The sequence below is a fragment of the Scomber japonicus genome, chromosome 7 (genome assembly GCF_027409825.1).
Source record: "Scomber japonicus isolate fScoJap1 chromosome 7, fScoJap1.pri, whole genome shotgun sequence".
Lineage (NCBI taxonomy): Eukaryota > Metazoa > Chordata > Actinopteri > Scombriformes > Scombridae > Scomber > Scomber japonicus.
This window is the reverse complement of record NC_070584.1, coordinates 32,078,217-32,100,783: the sequence shown is the minus strand read 5'-3', so window position 1 is coordinate 32,100,783 and position 22,567 is coordinate 32,078,217. Positions and strand designations below refer to the sequence as shown.

The window sequence follows — 22,567 nt, the reverse complement described above, 5'->3', positions numbered from 1 at the left end:
AAAACTCAACAACACTGTTCGTCGACAGGAAAAGGAACATTTATAAAAATGTGTTGAGCTTGTGGTAAAATATGTCTAAAAATCGTGACTCAGAAAACTGACTCAGAATAAATGTCTGTTCTTCCTCTTTACTCAGAATAAAACTAACCACTGGTCAACAGTGGACACGTCAACCTCTGCTGTACGTGTGCATCGCTGGGGTCACACAGCTGCATCTGTCAGCCCTCCTGTCCTGAGTTTGACTTTGAGAATGGCCATCAATAATAAAATCTTTCATATCATTTAATTGTGAAGTCCATGTATATTTAGTTAAGACAGAATATGGTTAATATATGAGGTGAAAGTGTCTTTCTTTCTGAAATACATGTGTCTGGTTGGGACTTCCAGCCTTTAATTCATTACTACAGTAGATTAAAATCACACAAAACACTATTCAGTATGACATTTGTGTACACTTACAACCAGAAGGCCTGTGCAGAAACACAGCAACCATAAATAACAGCTGACTCCCCAGAGATGACTGATATTCCTCTCTGGGCTAAATCAGAATGCAGACCATGTACAGATCACTATCAATTGAAACCAGAGTGTATAGAGGGTACAATACCAGTTTTTAATCCCACTTTTGAAAGCACAAACCATTGTCACATTGGTACAGTGACAGGTGACCACACATTTTGTGAACAAAACAATCGTTTTACCATCTGAATATTTGGAAACTGTTTAATGTGTTTAATTACCTGCTGTACCTATTGATTAAGTAATGCTGTCATATACTCCAGAATTTCACTATGGTTGCTGTGTTGCTGCACAGGACTTAAACTCTTTTAAGAACAAAGTTAATACCACATGGGGTTCCATATGATTTTAATCTGTTTTACTAATGAATTAAAGTCTGGGTTGTTTCTAACCAAATTAATGGTTCCCTTCCTGGTAGCCCTTCCTGTTTCTAATTGATCCTTGCTAAAGAGATACGTGGGGCTGAGTCATGCATTTTGAAAAAGCTCTTTTGGTACTTCAGTTTTTGCTGCAAACATATACTCTTTCGTATTCAATCACCTCGTACTCAAACTCACTTTATCTACCTAAGCTTCCTGTGTTCATATGTCTTGTCCTGTTCATGTGGGATGTGTGGCACAGTGTAAATCTTACTTCATGTACAGCGCCTCTTGTTTGTGTGTGTGTGTGTGTGTGTGTGTGTGTGTGTGTGTGTGTGTGTGTGTGTGTGTGTGTGGTGTGTTCAGCAGTTATACATTATCTGACCTGTGCCCCGAGGGTGTTTTTACTGTTGTTTTAATAGATTAAAGATGCAAGTACTTTGTCTCACTTTTCATGCCAATGCTAACACTCTCAATTAGAGAAAGGGAAAAATGAAATGCAAAGGAGACCCCATAAGGTTGCACAGGGCCAATAAAAAACTAAATCACCACACCCCTGCCTCCTGATTGGAATAAAACAAACAGGGAAGAGGTCGATACGTCACTGGCGGAGGTCTGAATGAGGTTTTGAAGTGTTTGTGTTATTCTGAGCAGAGAGGAAGAAGAACGATTATCTTAAAGACTAATGACGTTCCTCGTCATGATGAAGCTGATCCTGTCTCTCACTCTCATCTGGACTATTTCCATTCACTGTGGTATGAAAAAATACACTGTTGAATATTTATGGAAAGCAGTTTTTTAATTTATTAAGAGTCTGTGTTGGTCTTGTGTCATTTCCAAGTCTGTTATTCCTGCATTTATCCAGTGTTTCTTCATTTAATGTGCAACCCAGCCAGAGCCTCTTACCAAACGCTGCTTTGAACTTAAACATAAAAAATTGTCCTCAGTCTGTTTTAATAAGCTATCACAGGTAGTAGAGAGAGTAATTTATAACAATGTAAGAATATAATTTAAAGAGGTTGGCAGGGGGACATGGGAAAGTTGACTCGGATGTGCAGCGGATTCACTAAAAAGCTTTGCTCTATTAACCACAATAAATAATAAATAATGCCAGTGTTGCATTTAAACATAATTCCAGAAAGAGGTAATGCAGGCGTCGCCATAACAGAAGCTTGAGCACCTAAATGCTGCTACTATTAAATGCAATGACTGATTTCTGATTCTTAATATATTCTTTGATAACATTTTTTTTATTAACTTTTGACCATCATCAGATTAATTTTCATATTGTTTCTGTGTTAATGTCACAAACAGGATTCATGCTGATTGTTCAATTCAATCTTTTATTTCATAAATTACAGCTGAAGCTCTCGAGTGTTTTGTTGGTGAAAGGAGTCCCTACATCTCCCTTCCCTGTAATCCTGGTGATCGTTGTGCAACTGTTGCCGCACAAGGTAACTGTAAAAGTATTGAAAATGAGTCTTATTTTTGCTTAATGTCTTTCACTTATTTAGTTTCATATTTTAAATGACAGTGTTTCTATCTGTGTTTCTCTTTACAGTATATTGGAAAAACAAAAAAAACACCATAAGTAAGCTATGTGTGCCATCCTGCCTTTTCAGTGACGGAAACCACACATTTTCACTTACTGTTGGTGGTGCCACTGTGACTGTATCTGTTCATGTGTGTAACACAGATGGATGCAACAAGCAAGACATACCTTGTAAGTAAAGAGAAAGTCACAGTGAAGGACAATAAGTCACTTTGTGTCTTGTACAGTTTCTGTCATGTCTCCTGTTCTGTTTCAGTCCCTGATGTTCAGAAGAAAAACAACCTGCACTGTCTCACTTATGACGATCCATCTTCTGATGTGTGTGATAAGAAAGTACAGTGTAGGGGAGACGAGGACCACTGCATTAATGGGACAAGTGAGCACTCAATCATTTTATATCTCAAAGTACATTATTGCTGTCTTCAAAGTATCAATTTCCTGTAGCTTCAATCAGAAAAACGTTTACTTTTTTTAAAACTCTGGTCCAACAATGATTTTATCATCCACAGTAACATCTCCAGAAAACGACAGCATAACATTACGTACCATGGGGTGTGCCTCTGCAAACCTCTGTGAAGCTCCAGATCGCTTGAAGTTCCTCCTTCATACTAAATTCCTTGGTCCACCAAAATGTTATAAAGGCAACTTATGTAACTCAGCCTGGTCTGTCAAACTGAGTGTGATCACTTTGCTGTTTGGACTCATTACCCTTATGTTCTATTAGAACAAGCAGAAAATGACAAAACAGCTGTGTGTGTGAATAAGCCAAATACATCTATCATCTTCTCACTTATTTACACAGTAGGTGTCTTCAACAGTTTCACTGTTTTAGCTTGGTAAATCATTATTTTAACCATAACTGGGGCATTGCAGTAAAAAAAATGTTAGCTGCGGATAATGATAATCCTTACACTTTACAATGATCTCTAACCTTTGGCAAATCTTTTAGTGTTTATGAAAATGCATCCAGATTTATGCTATTGATGATGCATTCACTCCATAAATCATGACACACTGCTCTTCCCTGCATGAAAGTACATGACCTACTTTTAATAATAAAAAACTATAGGTATCAGTAACATTTGCAATCTTGGCCCTGCATTACTCGGTATCTAATCGAAACCAAATTTTGCAGTATCTCCACCACTAGCATCCAACTTGGCTGGCCTATGTTGTTTTTTCTACCAGAGAACCATGATCAATTTGTGCCTTTTTCTTTTTTCTTTTTGAGAAATAAACCTTAACGAATGTAAAACTTTGAATAAATAATGGACTTCTTTTGCCTGCTTACACCACATGTTCATGGTGTGTCAATGACACACATGATGAAGTTTGAGTTACGTTTGATGTTGATTTGCAGATAAATGGCAACAGGTGTTTGAGGAGAATGAACATGTCACTTAATGCAGTAACGTGGCTCATTGAGGAGTTTTTCATAGCAATGAGATTTTGGATACACATATAATACTCTTAAATAGGATTAGTTGTTGGTTTGGCTCTACACAAGAGATTACTGTAGATGACAATTTCACTAACAAAGACCATGCCAACTTGGATATGAGTTTAAAGATTAATTGTTACAAAGGTAGAAGGGTTAATGGTGGAGGGATGAAGGGATGGAGGGTAGAGGGTCGAAGGGTTGGGGATGAAGGGTCGAAGGGTCGAAGGGTCGAAGGGTTGGGGATGAAGGGTCAAAGGGTTGGGGATGAAGGGTCGAGGAGTCGAAGGGTTAGGTACGAAGGGAATGTTGAGTTATCCAGGACACTTTTTTGCTGTTGTTTTAAGAAATGTTGAGGATATAAATAAAATCATGAGTGAATTATCTGGTCTGCCCACAGGACTGATAAAGACACAACAGGAATAAAATGTAGTTAAATGTTGAAGAATATTTTATGAAATATATTTTCAAATTACTGTATAATATTTGTGGATTCGCAGACATGAATCAATGGATTAAATTTCCTGGATATTTTATGAACTGCTGTGAGACTGGGTTGCACAGGCTCACTGATCGCTCGTGTTACTGCATCTGTATTTCAATCAGATAAAGAGAACGGCCTGACACACACTACACATGAGCTATTTTGTCAGTTTCTCTTTGTTCTAATAGAAGATAAGGGTAATGAGTCCACACAGCAAAGTCATCACATTCAGTTTGACAGACCAGGATGAGTTATAGAAGTTGCTTCCACAACATTTTTTTGGTAGAATGAACTTGCTACCAGGGACGATGTTCTCCATGTGAGAAAGAACCTCACAATACTTTGCAGAGACACATCCAAATCTATAATATCTAACACCCGTGGTAACTTTCACTGTGGGCAACAATAATCATTGTTAGACCAAAAATTTGAAGGCACCAATAATGTGTGGGCACAAAATTATCATGAAGGCTTACCAGTTGAGTTAAAGCAGGTGTCCATCTCTCCACAACACTGTACTGTACTCCTGCACTGACTGTTAAATATCCCCAGATCATTAACACAGCCAAAACAAGTCAAGTTGTTTTTCTCCTGAAGATCCGGGACTGAAACAGAACAGGAAACATGACAAGACACAAAGTGACTCATTGTTCTTCACTGTGACCAACATTAGACTGATACTATATGTGAATGTGATTTAGTGTCTTTAAAATGGGAAACCTTTCTCTTTACTTACAAGGTATGGTTTGATTGTTGCAGCCATCTGTGTTACACACATGAACGGATACAAACCTAGGTCCATCACCATAATTAAATGAGTATGTGTGCTTTCCTTCACTGAAAAAGGAGGATGACACACACAACCTTGTGGTGGTCTGTGAGACTGACTCTGGCTGATTTGCTGTAGAATAAAACACAGACCAAACACTGTAATGCAGAAATCCCATTTATAATGAATAAGTGAATGTCATTAAGGAACAATCACGTTTATTTTTATACTTTTAACAGATACCTTGATATGCAAAAGTTGCACACCGCTGAGTAGAGTCACATAAACGTCTGTCCAGGTCAGGTATGTTTCCTCTTCTCCTAAAAAGTGATCATGTAATGTGTTTTCTCTTTTTAGATTCTGCATCCTCGTTCCTCCTCACACCCTGGAGGAGGTGCTGGCTCGCCTCAGTTCTTTCCACTTTTGCCTTTGGGCCGACATCCGCACCCTGACGGAGGTGTGAAGGGCAGAGGCTGAGTGTAAAATACAGCGACCCAACATGTAGTCACCTGTGGAGGAAAAACAGAGCCTCAGCTTGAGTGTGAATGTTGGAAAGAGCACAGAAAGAGCATACCTAAAGACTCAAGCATTTATATTTTTGTGCTCATAGAGAAGTCATTTTAGTGTTCTGCATGCTTAGAAATAAATCCATAGTTTAAAAAAAGAAAAAAACAGATTTACTTTGTCTGCTAGTTTGATGAATATGTCTCAGATCAGATAAAAGTGTCTTCTTGGCTATATAAGTTCATGAATGTAAAGTACAAACATTAACCAAGTGTAAACCTGGACTGTCTTCAAAATAAAAGTCAAGAACCTTTTTGAGGTGTCTTCTATCAAATACACCACAGAGATCACCGTTACCGTTACCGTCCTCTTCCACTTATCCGGGGTCGGGTCGTGGGGGCAGCAGCCTAAGCAGGGAAGCCCAGACTTCCCTCTCCCCAGCCACTTCGTCCAGCTCTTCCCGGGGGACCCTGAGGCGTTCCCAGGCCAGCCGACAGACATAGTCTCTCCAGCGTGTCCCGGGTCTTCCCCGGGGTCTCCTACCGGTGGGACGGGCCCTGAATACCTCACCAGGGAGGCGTCCGGGAGGCATCCTAATTAGATGCCCGAACCACCTCATCTGGCTCCTCTCGATGCAGAGGAGCAGCGGGTCTACTCCGAGCTCCCTCCGGATAACTGAGCTTCTCACCCTATCTCTAAGGGAGAGCCCAGCCACCCTACAGAGATCATTACATCCCAAACTCCACAAAATCACAATATTGTACTTCTCACATGGTTTCACTGAAGACGTAATGTAGTAGACGCACACATCCACAATAAGAAAGCAGGTACTGGACCAAATAACTAAATCTGTAACAGCAGAAAAAAGTCCACACACTGCAGCTCCCAGTGCAGATGTAATTTAATAGGATATCACAAGTGACATTTCGAGCCTTCTGCTCTTCTTCAGATTAAAGACAATGTATAGTCATCATCTTAAATACACCTGGTGATGACTGGTCACATGGTTTCATTTCAACAAATGTTCAAATGATCCAATATTGCAGCAAAAAATCAAAGATTAGAGAAAAAGTCCAAAAACTGAAACAGATTTTGTCAATCAGAACTTTGTGTTTTCTTCTTTCCCATTAATCATCTCAGCAGCCCTCACATTTATCTGCTGACCCTTTGGAGGGGGGTCATTGACAAATAATGGTTGGCAAAATGAACAATTCAAAAATATCTTAAAAATTGTTTTAAAAGCAGCATCAGGTTTGTTCAAATGTACATTTAGTATTTTTGTTATTACATTTGCACCATTTTATAACCAAAAGACTGAATGCTCCTTAAAATGTCAAATGGTGTAACCACAAAAGAATGATAAATATTAAATGTTTTATCACCTACAGTGTATTTAAGTGGACTTATACTAATAATGACTTCATTTGAATAAATGTAAATGGTTCCTGATCTCCATGGTTACCCAGATTAAATGTAATATTTAGAACAATAGTATTCCATTAGCTTTATTTAATATAAAAGTTATAATGTGAGATCATGCCAAACTAGTTGATATGGTGTTAGGTAGGAAGGAAGGAAGGAAGGCAGGAAGGAAGGAAGGATGTAAGATCATGCCAAACTAGTTGATATGGTGTTTTATTGACTATTTACTGTTTTTAAGCAAGTTGAATTATTTGGTACAAAGTTTTTATGGTTACACCACTTAGACATTTTTACCATAATCCTCTAATATTTTCTCTCAAAATGGATTAAAAGCAGAAACTTGATGCTGAGTCCACAAAAAAAGAATGTGTGCAAGTTATTCATACGTTTATTTTCACATTTTAACCCTTTACATTTTTTTAGTCCTTCATTTCTTTTTTCCAGGAGAACATCTGATCGCTTCGGGGGGCAATCTGTAATCAGCTGTGATTTTATGAACACACTAAAAGCTCCTGAAGGTTTGACACATGTGACTTAATGTTGTGCTGAAGTCACAGATGGGACTCGTCTCTAAATGCGATGATGTAACACACTTAAAGGCGACTTGCACATCGGTGACCTCAGTGAAGTAATGTGTGATGAAATGATACAGAAAATAAATCTTTAGATATATATATAACAGTGACTTCTTAAATCAATGAGGCTGTTTTCATTTCCACCTTAAATAAAATAATTTAAGAGGGTTATTTCATATTCCTTCTTTACTTCCTTCCTCCCTCCCTCCTTCCTTCATTCCTCCTTTCCTTCCTCCCTCCCTTCTCTCCTAAATTCATTCCTCTTTTCGTCCTTACTCCTTTCCTTCCTTCCTTCCTCCCTTCCTACTCTCCTTACTTCCTTCCTCTTTTCCTCCCTCCCTCCCTCCTTACTTCCTTCTTTCCTCCCTCCCTCCCTCCTTACTCCATTCTTTCCTTCATTCCTCCTTTCCTTCCTCCCTTCCTTCTCTCCTAAATTCCTTCCTCTTTTTGTCCTTACTCCTTCCTTCCTTACTCCTTTCCTTCCTTCCTACTCTCCTTATTTCCTTCCTCTTTTCCTCCCTCCCTCCTTCTTTCTTTCCTTCTTTACTTCCTTCCTCCCTCCCTCCCTCCCTCCCTCCCTCCCTCCCTCCTTCCTTCCTTCTTTCCTCCCTCCCTCCCTCCTTACTCCATTCTTTCCTTCATTCCTCCTTTCCTTCCTCCCTTCCTTCTCTCCTAAATTCCTTCCTCTTTTTGTCCTTACTCCTTCCTTCCTTACTCCTTTCCTTCCTTCCTTCCTTCCTCTTTTCCTCCCTGCCTCCTTCCTCCTTTCGTTCCTTCTTTCCTTCATTCCTTTCTTTCCTTCCTCCCTCCCTCCTTCCTTCCTTCCTTCCTTCGTTCCTCCTTTCCTCCCTCCTTACACCATTCTTTCCTTCATTCCTCCTTTCCTTCCTCCCTTCCTTCTCTCCTAAATTCCTTCCTCTTTTTGTCCTTATTCCTGCCTTCCTTACTCCTTTCCTTCCTTCCTTCCTTCCTTCCTTCCTTCCTTCCTTCCTTCCTTCCTTCCTTACTTCCTTCCTCTTTTCCTCCTTACTCCTTTCCTTCCTTCCTTCCTTCCTCCCTTCCTACTCTCCTTACTTCCTTCCTCTTTTCCTCCCTCCCTCCCTCCTTACTTCCTTCTTTCTTCCCTCCCTCCCTCCTTACTCCATTCTTTCCTTCATTCCTCCTTTCCTTCCTCCCTTCCTTCTCTCCTAAATTCCTTCCTCTTTTTGTCCTTACTCCTTCCTTCCTTACTCCTTTCCTTCCTTCCTACTCTCCTTATTTCCTTCCTCTTTTCCTCCCTCCCTCCTTCTTTCTTTCCTTCTTTACTTCCTTCCTCCCTCCCTCCCTCCCTCCCTCCCTCCTTCCTTCCTTCTTTCCTCCCTCCCTCCCTCCTTACTCCATTCTTTCCTTCATTCCTCCTTTCCTTCCTCCCTTCCTTCTCTCCTAAATTCCTTCCTCTTTTTGTCCTTACTCCTTCCTTCCTTACTCCTTTCCTTCCTTCCTACTCTCCTTACTTCCTTCCTCTTTTCCTCCCTCCCTCCTTCCTCCTTTCGTTCCTTCTTTCCTTCATTCCTTTCTTTCCTTCCCCCCTCCCTCCTTCCTTCCTTCCTTCCTTCGTTCCTCCTTCCCTCCCTCCTTACTCCATTCTTTCCTTCATTCCTCCTTTCCTTCCTCCCTTCCTTCTCTCCTAAATTCCTTCCTCTTTTTGTCCTTACTCCTTCCTTCCTTACTCCTTTCCTTCCTTCCTACTCTCCTTACTTCCTTCCTCTTTTCCTCCCTCCCTCCTTCCTCCTTTCGTTCCTTCTTTCCTTCATTCCTTTCTTTCCTTCTTCCCTCCCTCCTTCCTTCCTTCCTTCCTTCGTTCCTCCTTTCCTCCCTCCTTACACCATTCTTTCCTTCATTCCTCCTTTCCTTCCTCCCTTCCTTCTCTCCTAAATTCCTTCCTCTTTTTGTCCTTATTCCTTCCTTCCTTACTCCTTTCCTTCCTTCCTTACTTCCTTCCTCTTTTCCTCCCTCCCTCCCTCCTTACTTCCTTCTTTCCTCCCTCCCTCCCTCCTTACTCCATTCTTTCCTTCATTCCTCCTTTCCTTCCTCCCTTCCTTCTCTCCTAAATTCCTTCCTCTTTTTGTCCTTACTCCTTCCTTCCTTACTCCTTTCCTTCCTTCCTACTCTCCTTACTTCCTTCCTCTTTTCCTCCCTCCCTCCTTCCTCCTTTCGTTCCTTCTTTCCTTCATTCCTTTCTTTCCTTCCTCCCTCCCTCCTTCCTTCCTTCCTTCCTTCTTTCCTCCCTCCTTACACCATTCTTTCCTTCATTCCTCCTTTCCTTCCTCGCTTCCTTCTCTCCTAAATTCCTTCCTCTTTTTGTCCTTATTCCTTCCTTCCTTACTCCTTTCCTTCCTTCCTTCCTTCCTTCCTTCCTTTCCTTCCTCCCTTCCTACTCTCCTTACTTCCTTCCTCTTTTCCTCCTTTCCTTCCTTCCTTCCTGTCCTTCCTTGACCTGAGGACAACAGGAGGGTTAAATCAATGATATAAGTCTGTTTTCATTTCCACCTTAAATAAAACCATATAAGAGGATTACTTAATATTCAGGTGACTTCTTCTTCATGTCCAGGTGTGTGTTAATGTGTAATGTAATGTTGTGTACTTGTGTGTATTTTCCATGTGAGGCTGTGTGTTTTTGTGTGTTTTTGTGTGTATTTGTGTGTTTTTGTGTGTATTTTGGGTTCCTCCTGTCAGCCTGGAGGAGGTCTTGGCACCCATACGCTGTTTCCACCTGCGCCTGCTGAGCTGATTTCCCTGACAGAAAAAGTCAAGGACACAGAGTTTAGGGGAAAAATATTATCAAAGCATGTTTGTTTGGTTTTAAAAAAGGTTTTCTCCTCCTGACAGTAATATAACATGTTTGGTTTTGTAGTTTTTTTAACATGGTTTTATCCTTCTGACTAAAATAACCTTTTACTGTGAACCTTTTAAATGAACACTGTTAATAAGGAGAATAGATAATCATAGTTTTTTTTTTAATCATGTAAAAAATAAAAAAGCAAATTAAATAGTTGTCATTAGTAAGTTTCAACTTCACTGTGAAACTAAGAGTATGTTTGCACTTATATCCATTAAATCATTTTCAGCTTGCAGGGATGGAAGGGAGGAAGAAGGAAGGAAAGGAGGGAGAGAAGGAAGGAAGGAAGGAAGGAAGGAAGGAAAGGAGGGAGGAGGGAAGGAGAGAAGCAAGGAAAGGAGGGAGGAAAGGAAGGAGAGAAGGAAGAAAAGGAGGGAGGAAGAAAGGAAGAAAGGAAGGAAGGAAGGAAGGAAGGAAGGAAGGAAAGGAGGAAGGGAGGAGGAAGGAAGAAAAGATATTCCATCCATCCATCCATCTTCTTCCGCTTATCCGGAGTCGGGTCGCGGGGGCAGCAGCCTAAGCAGGGAAGCCCAGACTTCCCTCTCCCTAGCCACTTCGTCCAGTTCTTCCCGGGGGATCCCGAGGCGTTCCTAGACCAGCCGAAGGAAAGATAGAAGGAAAGAAAGAAGGAACAGTCAAAAGAGACGGGGTCAATTTGACCCGGGAGGACGACATGATTATTTTATCAATTAAACTGATTCTCTCCTATATTACCCCGAATCTGCACTGGATGAAATAATAATAATAGTCTAAGTAAAGATGATGCAACTGAGTATGTTTGCACTTATATCTGTTAAATTTCTTTCTTTCTTTTTTTCATATTCAGCTTTCAGGACCAGCGTAGATTTAGCCGTCCGTTTTAACCCTCCTGTTGTCCTCGAGTAAAGGATGGAAGGGAGGAAGAAGGAAGGAAAGGAGGGAGGAGAGAAGGAGAGAAGGAGGGAAGGTGGGAAGGAAAGGAGGGAGAAAGGAAAGGAGGGAGGAGAGAAGGAGGGAAGGAAAGGAGGGAGGAAGGAAAGGAAGGAGGAGGGAAGGAAGGAAAGGAGGGAGGAGGGATAGGAAAGGGGGAAGGAAGGAAGGAAAGGAGGGAGGAAAGGAAGGTAGGAGGAGGAAAGGAAGGAAAGGAGGGAGGAGGGAAGGAAAGGGGGAAGGAAGGAAGGAAAGGAGGGAGGAAAGGAAGGTAGGAGGAAAGAAAGAAAGGAAAAGAGGAAGGTATCAAGGAAGGAAAGAAGGACAGAGGAAAGAAGGAAGGTAGGGGGAGGAAAGAAAGAGAGAAGGAGGGAGGGAGGAAGGAAGGAAGGAAGGGAGGAAGGAAGGAAGGAAGGGAGGAAGGGAGGAGGGAAGGAAGAAAAGGAAGGAGGAGGGAAGGAAGGAAATGAGGGAGGAGGGAAGGAAAGAGGAGAAGAAGGAAGGAAAGAAGAAAGGAAGGAAGGAAGGAAGGGAGGAAGGGAGGACAGACGACAGAGAACACAGCTACAACTGATTATTATTAACAAAGTTAAGCAAAATCTAAATATCAGTCAGGGTTCAACACATTTCTTTTATTCATTGTGATTTATTATTACAATTGTGTATAACTGTCACAGTTTGAGAATTATTAATTATTATTTTTTATTATTTTTATTTTAGTATTATTAATTTGTTCACTTTTAATTGTAATATTTTACCATTATGATACTACACTCTATGTTGGTGTGTTTCAATGTTTCAATAGAATAGAAAGCTTTATTATCATCATTATATATATATTACATTATTTTATATACATATTTTTTTCAGGTTAAACATTTATTTTTAAAATCTATTAAAACTATTAATTAATTCAGAGTTATTATTGTAATTTAATTGTCATAAAACATCATATTTAGTTTGATGATAGTTTCAAGAAATACTTTTAATAAATCACATTTGTCCAGTTCTGCATTGTGGATGTTTTTCTCATTTAGTCTCATTAAATTATAGCACTTTTATTTTTTGACACTCTCTCTTTATTTTATAGCATTTTAAATTGTAAATTACCCCAAAACTATTTCCATATTGAATGTTTTGTATGTTTCTGTTCACATATGCTGATTTGTTCTCGGCTGGAAAGTCATGTGAGGACGAGAGGAGCAGATGGAGCAGGAAAGGAAGATTCCCAGGTTAAGTTTAGACTGTGTGTTTAAGGTGTGTGTGTGTGTGTGTGTGTTTTTCTATCGTTGTGGGGACCGAAACCTGACATATTACTACCGATTTTTCCCATGGGGACCGACTCCTGGTCCCAACGTGGGGGGCAAAATTCAGGTTTCAGATTTATGTGACAGTTATTGATATTTTCAAGTCATTTTTTTTTGTTCAAACAGAATTATGATGAATTTAGAAGTTAAAATTACGTCTCTAGACCCTTTAGAAAGAGTGGAACCCAGTCAAGGTCCCCACAAGGTAGTAAAAACGAGTATGTGTGTGTGTGTGCGCGCGCGTGTGTGTTGAATTCTGAGAGTACAAAAGCCGCGCGACACACTGAGACAGTTCACTCTGAGGGAATGATGATGATGAGAGTAGCCTTCGTCCTGCTGCTTGCTGCCTACGGTGAGTCTCTGAGTATTTAAAAGCAGCTTCACATGATTTTAAAAAGTTACTCGTTACTCTTTGGATGATTACAGAAGTTTGTACCAGGCAGGGTTATTATAGATAACTAAAACTAAGACTAAAACTATAAAACTAGCAATGAAAAAAATATTTAGTTAACTGAAATTAAAATAAAAACTACAATTAAAAAAAACTAAATAAAAACTATAATGAACAATGTAAAAATAAAACCAAACTAAAAAGTAGTCAATTCCTTCAAAATAAAAACTAGCAGATAAATTCAGCTTAGGTTTCTCCCTCGATGACTTCCTGTCCTGCAGCAGCTGCTATGCTTCGTGGTTAAAGAATGAAATTAAAAAGGACTTGATGATAAAACATATTTGATGTCACTCATTATTTCATCCTTTTCAGCTTCTACAAGTCAAGGCTTTGTCTTAATACCTGAAAAACTAAAACTAAATAAAAACTAAACTAAAAACTAGTCAATTCCTTCAAAATAAAACCAAACTAAACCTAGTCAATTCCTTCAAAATAAAAACTGAACTAAAGCCAGTCAACTCCTTCAAAATAAAACTAAACTAGAACTAGTCAATTCCTTCAAAATAAAACCAAACTAAAAACTAGTCAATTCCTTCAAAATAAAACTAAACTAAAAACTAGTCAACTCCTTCAAAATAAAACTAAACTAAAAACTAGTCAATTCCTTCAAAATAAAACCAAACTAAACCTAGTCAATTCCTTCAAAATAAAACTAAACTAAAACTACTAAATCACTTGTAAAACTGAAACGGGAGGAGAGTACCGTTACCGTTACCGTCCTCTTGCCCCCGGTCGGGTCACGGGGGCAGCAGCCTAAGCAGGGCAACCCAGGCTTCGAGTAAGATTTCAAAATAAAACAGGAAGTCACAAGACATAGTTTGGACATGACAGAGACGTCTGTTTTTGCCCCAGAAAGTCTCAAAAGGAAGAGAGCTGCGGTCACGAGTGTAAACGATGATGTCACAGTATGAGGTCACTGTCAGGTTTTAATATCAGAGGCTTTTTTAACTTCCTGTTGTCTCTTTGACGCAGCTCACGGGTGTGGCACGCCCACCTACGAGCCCTCTCTGACCCGCGTGGTGAACGGAGTGGATGCTCGTCCCTACAGCTGGCCCTGGCAGGTGAGTTGGGAGGGTTTGTGAGCAGAAACCAAAAAGACTGAATGCTCCTGAAAATGTCAAATGGTGTAACCACAAAAAAATGATAGATATTAAATATTTTATCACCTACAGTGTATTTAAATGGACTTATACTGATCCTTCTTTCCTTCCTTCCTCCCTTCCTACCTTCCTTATTTTCCTCCCTCCCTCCTTCCTTCCTTCCTTCTGTCCTTCTTTCCTTCCCTCCCTTCCTTCCTTCCTTCATTCATTCATTCCTTCCTACCTTTATTCCTTCCTTCCTTCCTTTATTACTCCCTCCCTTCCTTCCTTCCTTCCCTCCTTCCTTCCTTCCTTTATTCGTCCCTCCCTCCCTCCCTCCCTCCCTCCCTCCCTCCATTCCTTCCTTCCTTTATTCCTTCCTTCCTCCCTTCCTTCTGTCATTCCTTCCTTCCTTTATTCCCTCCTTCCTCCCTTCCTTCTGTCATTCCTTCCTTCCTTTCTTTATTACTCCCTCCCTTCCTTCCTTCCTTCCCTCCTTCCTTCCTTCCTTTATTCCCTCCTTCCTCCCTTCCTTTCTTTATTACTCCCTCCCTTCCTTCCTTCCTTCCTTTATTCCTTCCTTCCCTCCAAACTTTTTATGGTTACACCACTTAGACATTTTTACCATAATCCTCTAATATATTTTCTCTAAATGGATTAAAAGCAGAAATTTGATGCTGGGTCCACAAAAAAAGAATGTGTGCAAGTTATTCATACGTTTATTTTCACATTTTAACCCTGTAAATTTAAACTAAACCCGACTGACCCCGACTGTTCCTTCTTTCCTCCCTTCCTTCCTTCCGTCTGTTCTTCCTCCTTCTCTCTTTCTTTCCACAACCCCTACCTTCCCCCTTCCTTCCTCTTTTCCTTCTTTCCTTCCTCGTTCCTTCCCTCCTTTCCTTCCTCCCTTCTTCCTGCCTCCTTTCCTTAATTTCCTTCCTTCCTTCCTCTCTCCTTTCCTTCCTTCCTCCCTCCTTTCCTTCCTTCCTTCCTCCCTCCTTTCCTTCCTTCTTTCCTTCCTTCCGTCTGTTCTTCCTCGCTCCCTCCTTTCCTCCTTCCTCCCTCCTTCTCTCTTTCTCTCCCCCACCTTCCGCCTTTCTTCCTCCTTTCCTTTCTTCCTCCCTCCATTCCTTCCTTCCTTCTTCCTTCCTCCCTCCCTCCATCCCTCCCATGGAGAAAAAAATACAACCATTACCTCACTGAGCATCAGAAGTCCTTACAGTAGATGAGATATGACTTTAAAGCTTTTATCTTTCCACAGATCTCTCTGCAGTATCGCAGCGGTTCCTCTTACTATCACACCTGTGGAGGAACTCTGCTCTCTCCCAACTGGATCCTGACCGCTGGACACTGCATCGGGTGAAACACACTTAACTCTCCTTCATCCTCTGCTTGTTTGATCTCATGTTAACCCTCCTGTTGTCCTAGAGTCAAGGAAGGAAGGGAGGGAGGAAAGGTGGGAAGGAAAGGAGGGAAAGGAGAGAGGAAGGAAAGTAGGAAAAAAGGAGGGAAAGGAGGGAGGAAGGGAGGGAGGAAGAAGGAAGAAAGGAGGGAAGAAAGAAGGAGAGAAGGATGGAAGGAAGGAAAGGAGGAAAGGAAAGGAGGGAGGGAGGAAAGAAAGAGAGAAGGAAGGAAGGAAGAAGGAAGGAAAGGAGAGAGGAAAGAAGGGAGGGAGGAAGGAAGGAAGGGAGGAAAGGAGGGAGGAAGGAAAGAAAGAGAGGAGGGAAGGAAGAAGGAAGGAAAGGAGGGAGGAAAGAAGGGAGGGAGGAAGGAAGGAATGAATGAAGGAAGGAAGGAATGAATGAAGGAAGGAAGGAAAGGACGGATGAAAGAAAGAGGGAAGGAAAGAAGCAAGGAAAGGAGTGAGGAAGGGAGAGAGGAAGGAAGAAGGGAGGAAGGAAAGAAGGAAGGAAAGGAGGGAAGGAAAGGATGAAGGAAAGGAGGGAGGAAGGAATGAAGGAAGGAAGGAAAGGAACAGTCAAAACGGACAGGGTCAATTTGACCCGGGAGGACGACACAAGGGTTAAATATCTCTGTGTGTGTGTGTGTGTGTTTGTGTGCTGTGTGTGCTGTGTGCTGTGTGTGTGTGTGTGTGTGTGTGTGTGTGTGTGTGTGTGTGTGTGTGTGTGTGTGTGTGTCAGGCCTCGTACCTACCGTGTGGTGGTGGGAGAGTATGACCTCACCAGGCAGGAGAACAACGAGCAGATCAGGAGTGTGGAGAAGATCGTGGTGCATCCTCAGTGGAATGACAACTGCCTGTCCTGTGGGTAAGAACAAGATTAAAACTATATATATACTATACTATACAGGGTTGTCATGGTTACGGATTGCTAGTTACTCTATTTAAAATATAATAAGTAACTTTTCTCATTTTCTAACCAATGTTTTCATCTGTTAGGGTAAATGTTCCCTCCATCTGTCCTTCCTTCCTTTCCATTCTTCCTTCATCTGTCCTTCCTTCCTTCCTTTCCATTCTTCCTTCATCTGCCCTTCCATCTGTCTGCCCTTCCTCCATCCATCCATCCATCCATCCATCCATCCATCTTCTTCCTTCTGTCCTTCCTTCCTTCCATCTGTCCTTCCTTCCTTCCATCTGTCCTTCCTTCCTTCCTTTCTCCCTCCCTCCCTTCCTTCTTTCCTTCCGTCCTTCCTTCCTTCTTTCCTCCCGTCCTTCCTTCCTTCCTAAGATCTAAGATCAGCTGTTAGGGTAAATGTTCCCTTCATCTGTCCTTCCATCTGTCTGTCCTTCCTTCCTTCCTTCTCTCCATCTGCCCATCCCTCCTCCCTTCCTGCCTTCCTTCCTCCAATCCCTCCTTACTTCCTTCCATCTGTCCTTCCCTCCTTCCTTCCATCTGTCCTTCCCTTCATTCCTCCCTCCCTTCCTGCCTTCCTTCCTTTAATCCCTCCTTCCTTCCTTCCATCTGTCCTTCCTTCCTTCCTTCCTTCCTAAGATCAGCTGTTAGGGTAAAGTGTTCCTTCACTTCCTTTTCTCTCCCTTTTCTCTCCCCTTCCTATTCTTTCTTTCCTCCTCATAATATTCCTCTGATACATTTGTGATTTTTCTCTCCTCTCTGTGCTCAGTAACGACATCGCCATGATGAAGCTGTCCTCACCCGTGGTCATGAACGATAAGGCGCAGGCCGCCTGCGTCCCACCCAGTGGAGAGATCGCTCCTCACGACGACCCCTGCTACGTCACCGGCTGGGGAAGAATCTACAGTGAGTCTTTGTAATCAGGCCCGCCCCCCCCCCCCCCATACACAGAGTACAGAGCGCATATTAAAGAAACCCTCCATCTGTCCTTCCCTCCTTCCTTCCATTTGTCCTTCCTTCCTATCTTCCCTCCATCTGTCCTTCCCTCCTTCCTTCCTTCCTTCCTTCCTTCCTTCCTTCCATCTGTCCTTCCTTCCTTCCTTCCTTCCTTCCCTCCATCTGTCCTTTCCTCCTTCCTTCCTCCTTCAATCCCTCCTTCCTTCCTTCCTGCCTTCCTTCCATCTGTCCTTCCTTCCTTCCCTCCATCTGTCCTTTCCTCCTTCCTCCCTTCCTTCCATCTGTCCTTCCCTCCTTCCATTTGTCCTTCCTTCCTTCCTTCACTCCATCTGTCCTTTCCTCCTTCCTTCCTCCCTCCCTTCCTTCCTTAAATCCCTCCTTCCTTCCTTCCTCCCTTCATTTCTGCCTTCCTTCCTTCCATCTGTCCTTCCTTCCTTCCCTCCCTCCATCTGTCCTTTCCTCTTTCCTTCCTTCCTCCCTTCCTTCAATCCCTCCTTCCTTCCATCTGTCCTTCCTTCCTTCCTTCCATCTGTCCTTCCTTCCCTCCATCTGTCCTTCCCTCCTTCCTTCCTTCCTCCCTTCCTTTATATAACAAATGATATAAATGAGTTATGAACAGGCCCACGTTATTTTTCTTAATTGTGTGGCTGCGTGCCGTGTAAAGGAGTAATTATCTCTGGTCTTCAGATGATTCTTGAACACTTAAACACCTTGTAACCATGGAAACTGGTCCTTAACTTTACAGACTTTACAGTTTATCTTAACTACAGCACATGTGCGTCTTCACCTTCCCCTGTTTACTTCTCACTCTCTGTCACAGCGCAGCAAAAACACAGAATGTCAAAATAAAAGCGGTATTTTCAAAATAAAAGTTGACAGCTGACAATAATAGTATAAACAGTGATAAATTATAACTACCAGCTACATATTATATTGTAATGCTGCTGTTAAGAAAGTTTTTGACATTTTGTTTTATATAATTTGCTTAATATATACATTTTCATAATTATATGTATATTTCATGTCAATTTTAAAATAAATTGGGGGGAGGGGCGGGGGCTTTTATGCTTAGGGCCCCCAAAAGCTTAGCAACAGCCCTGTTTGTAATAATGAAATATCTCTCCTTCTCTCCTTAACTGCTGTGTGTTTTTAACCGTCTGCTCCTCTGCTGCAGACGGCGGCCCCCTCGCCTCTAAGCTCCAGCAGGCCATCCTTCCTGTGGTCGGACACGAAGTCTGCAGCACCAGCGGCTGGTGGGGCAACTACGTGAAGATGAACATGATCTGTGCCGGTGGTGACATCCGCTCTGGCTGCCACGTAAGCATCCGCTCATCAAAACCATCTAATACAGCAGGGGTGTCAAACATGAGGCCCGTGGGCCAAAACTGGCCCGCTGAGGAGTCCAATCCGGCCCACTTTCCTTCCTTCCTCCCTTTCTTCCTTCCATCTGTCCTTTCTTTTGTTCCTTCCTGTCTTCTCTTACTTCCATCTGTCCTTCCTCCCTTCAATCTTTTCTTCCTTCCTTTCTTTCATCTTTCCTAACTGTCTTCTCCTCTTCCTTCTATCCTTGCATCTTTCCTTCCTTCCTTCGATCCTCCCTTTCTTCCTTCCATCTTTTCTTCCTTCCTTCCATCTGTCCTTCTTTCCTTTAATCTTTCCTTACTTCCTTTCTTCCTACCATCTTTCCACCCTGTCTTCACTTCCTTCCTTCCATCTGTATGTCCTTCCTTCCTTCCTTCCTTCCTTCCTTCCATCTTTTTAATGGACCAGCCCACATAAGATCAAATCAGATGAGTTTGACTCCTCTGATCTAATACCTGCAGATGCACCGCTGGTTTCACTGACTCGTGTGTGTGTGTGTGTGTGTGTGTGTGTGTGTGTGTGTGTGTCTCTGCAGGGGGATTCAGGCGGACCCCTGAACTGCAAGGGGACCGATGGCAGATGGTACGTGCAGGGAGTGACCAGCTTCGTCTCCGCTGCAGGATGCAACACCATCCAGAAGCCCACCGTGTTCACACGCACCTCTTACTTCACCCAGTGGATCAGTGACGTGAGTTTCCTTTAACCCCTCCTGTTGTCCTCAGGTCAAGGAAGGACAGGAGGAAGGAAGGAAAGGAGGAAGGAGGAAAAGAGGAGAGAAGGAAGGGAGGAAGGAATGAAGGAAAGAAAGGAGTAAGGAGGAAAAGAGGAAGGAAGTAAGGAGAGAAGGAAGGGAAGAAGGAAAGGAGAAATGAAGGAAAGAAGGAAAGAAAGGAGTAAGGAGGGAGGGAGGGAGGAAAGGAGGAAGGAAGGAAAGAAAGGAGTAAGGAGGGAGGGAGGGAGGGAGGAAAGAAGGAAGGAAGGAAGGAAAGGAGTAAGGACGAAAAGAGGAAGGAATTTAGGAGAGAAGGAAGGAAGGAAGGAAGGAAGGAAAGGAGTAAGGGAGGAAGGAAGGAAGGAAGGAAAGAAAGAAAGGAGTAAGGAGGGAGGGAGGGAGGGAGGAAAGAAGGAAGGAAGGAAGGAAAGGAGTAAGGACGAAAAGAGGAAGGAATTAAGGAGAGAAGGAAGGAAGGAAGGAAGGAAGGAAAGGAGTAAGGGAGGAAGGAAGGAAGGAAGGAAAGAAAGAAAGGAGTAAGGAGGGAGGGAGGGAGGGAGGAAAGAAGCAAGGAAGGAAAGGAGTAAGGACGAAAAGAGGAAGGAATTAAGGAGAGAAGGAATGGAAGAAGGAAGGAAAGAAAGGTGTAAGGAGGGAGGGAGGAAAGGGGGAAGGAAAGAAGGAAGGAAAGGAGTAAGGACGAAAAGAGGAAGGAATTTAGGAGAGAAGGAAGGGAGGAAGGAAGGAAAGAAAGGTGTACGGAGGGAGGGAGGAAAGGAGGAAGGAAAGAAGGAAGGAAGGAAGGAAAGAAAGGAGTAAGGATGAAAAGAGGAAGGAATTTAGGAGAGAAGGAAAGAAAAGAGTAAGAAAAATAATATAACAAAAAAATCCCCTTAATTAGAAATAAGGAGCAAGCCATGAACAATGTAACACATGATTAGTAATATTAAATCTTATTGATCTCTAATAATCACTGTGTGTGTTTTTTATTTTTCAGACTATGGTGGCAAACTGAAGACCTGGAGATGTTTAAATGTCAATAAATTCATTTAATCAAGTTTATAATGTCCCTGTCGTCTTTCCATTTCATCTTCATCTTATAACGTATATCCATAAACACTCTGATACACAGGAAACTGAGAAGCTGCTCATAGCTGATGATTCACCATCATACACATTTAGTTTATTTATTTATTGTTGCTAGTTATTCTGTTTTCTATCTATTTGTGAGGTTTAATTGGCTTTAAGTGGCTTTTTAACGCTGATAGATGAGATGGATGGATGGATGGATGGATGGATGGATGGATGGATGGATGGACGGATAGATAGATAGATAGATAGATAGATAGATAGATAGATAGATAGATAGATAGATAGATAGATAGATAGATAGATAGATAGATAGATAGATAGATAGATAGATAGATAGATGGATGGATGGATAGACAGAAGGATGGATAGAAGGATGGATAGAAGGACGGATAGATAGATAGATAGATAGATAAGGAGCCCAAACACAGTTTTTCTTCCTGTTATCATTCCTCCTGTTCATACTGACCATTCTTCCTCTTATTTCTCCTTTTTTCTTTCTTTCTTTCTTTCTTTTTCTCCCCTTCTGTTCCTTCCTTCCTTCCTTTCTTCCTTCCTTCCTAAGATCTAAGATCAGCTGTTAAGGTAAATGTTCCCTCCATCCATCCATCCATCCATCCATCCATCCATCCTTCCTTCCGTCCTAAGATCTAAGATCAGCTGTTAGGGTAAATGTTCCATTCATCTGTCCTTCCTTCCTTCCTTCCTTCCTTCCTTCCTTCCTTCCTTTCTTCCTAAGATCTAAGATCAGCTGTTAGGGTAAATGTTCCCTCCATTTGTCCTTCCTTCCTTCCTTCCTTCCTTCCATCCTTCCTTCCTTCCTAAGATCTAAGATCAGCTGTTAAGGTAAATTTTCCCTCCATCCATCCATCCATCCTTCCTTAGATCTAAGATCAGCTGTTAGGGTAAATGTTCCCTCAATCTGTCTTTCTTTCCTTCCTTCCTTCCTTCTCCTTTTTCTTACTTTCTTTATTATATGAAGGAGATCTTTTAATAGTCAGTATGAACAGGAGGAATGATCTCTTTCACTGTTCATATATTGGACTCTTGACTAAAGTGAACAAATGTGAGCATCCTCCTTTAAATCCTTTTAATCCACATTAATAAACCTGCAGATGTTGTATTTCCAGCAGGCGACCACAGAGTGTCACTGTTGACTCATACAGTTAACAAGCAGATGTGATCGTAGGCGGCTGATGATCATATAAGAGACTAAAGAGGAGGCTAACATAGAGAGAATCCATCTGTCTTTCATTCATTCCTTCCTTCCTTCCTTCCATCTGTCCTTCCTTCCATCCTTCCTTCCCTCCTTCTGTCCTTCCTTCCTTCCGTCTGTCCTTCCATCCTTCTTTCCTTTCTTCCTTCCTTTCCTCCTTCTGTTCTTCCTTCCTTCCTTCTTTCCTTTCTTCATTCCGTCTGTCCTTCCTTCCATCCTTCTGTCCTTCCTTCCTTCCATCTGTCCTTCCTTCCTTCCATCCTTCTTTCCTTTCTTCCTTCCTTCCTTCCTTTCATCCTTCTGTTCTTCCTTCCTTCCTTCCGTCTGTCCTTCCTGCCCACCTTCTGTCCTTTCTTCCTTCATCTGTCCTTCCTTCCTTCCTTCCTTCCTTCCTTCCGTCCGAAGATCCTAAAAGACAAGACATGATCTAAACCTGCAGGAGACTGAACCTTCATCATCCTCCATTCATTACAAATCTGTGTGTGTGTGTGTGTGTGTGTGTGTGTGTGTGTGTGTGTGTTGGGGAGGGAGGGAGGGGGGCGGGGGGGTGGGGGGGGGTCTTAGAGCATTTTGCCGCCCAGCAGGTGAATGAATGAGCTTCAGATCACAGGCCATTGGCTGGCTGCTCGTTACTGAACGATGGATTAAATCCTTGGCTGTAAATAATGTGATA

At 42.1% G+C, this 22,567-nt stretch overlaps 1 protein-coding gene across 1 annotated transcript; it reads left to right on the top strand.

The window, feature by feature from the left end:
- The first annotated feature begins 13,025 nt into the window (after positions 1-13,025).
- LOC128361409 (proproteinase E-like) lies at positions 13,026-20,646 on the top strand. Its single transcript, XM_053321862.1, has 8 exons — positions 13,026-13,068; positions 14,140-14,228; positions 15,508-15,605; positions 16,388-16,513; positions 17,328-17,464; positions 18,690-18,832; positions 19,413-19,565; positions 20,587-20,646. Exons 1-8 carry the CDS (start codon positions 13,026-13,028, stop codon positions 20,602-20,604), a joined length of 807 nt encoding a protein of 268 aa, XP_053177837.1. The 3' UTR covers positions 20,605-20,646.
- Positions 20,647-22,567: the final 1,921 nt, after the last annotated feature.

What these genes read in the sequence shown, in the direction of transcription:
- LOC128361409 (XM_053321862.1), top strand. Translation starts at nt 13,026, where the DNA reads ATGATGATGAGAGTAGCCTTCGTCCTGCTGCTTGCTGCCTACG. An exon ending in CCTGCTGCTTGCTGCCTACG is followed by an intron (nt 13,069 to 14,139) that starts GTGAGTCTCTGA and finishes TCTTTGACGCAG; the next exon opens with CTCACGGGTGTGGCACGCCC. An exon ending in GACAACTGCCTGTCCTGTGG is followed by an intron (nt 16,514 to 17,327) that starts GTAAGAACAAGA and finishes CTCTGTGCTCAG; the next exon opens with TAACGACATCGCCATGATGA.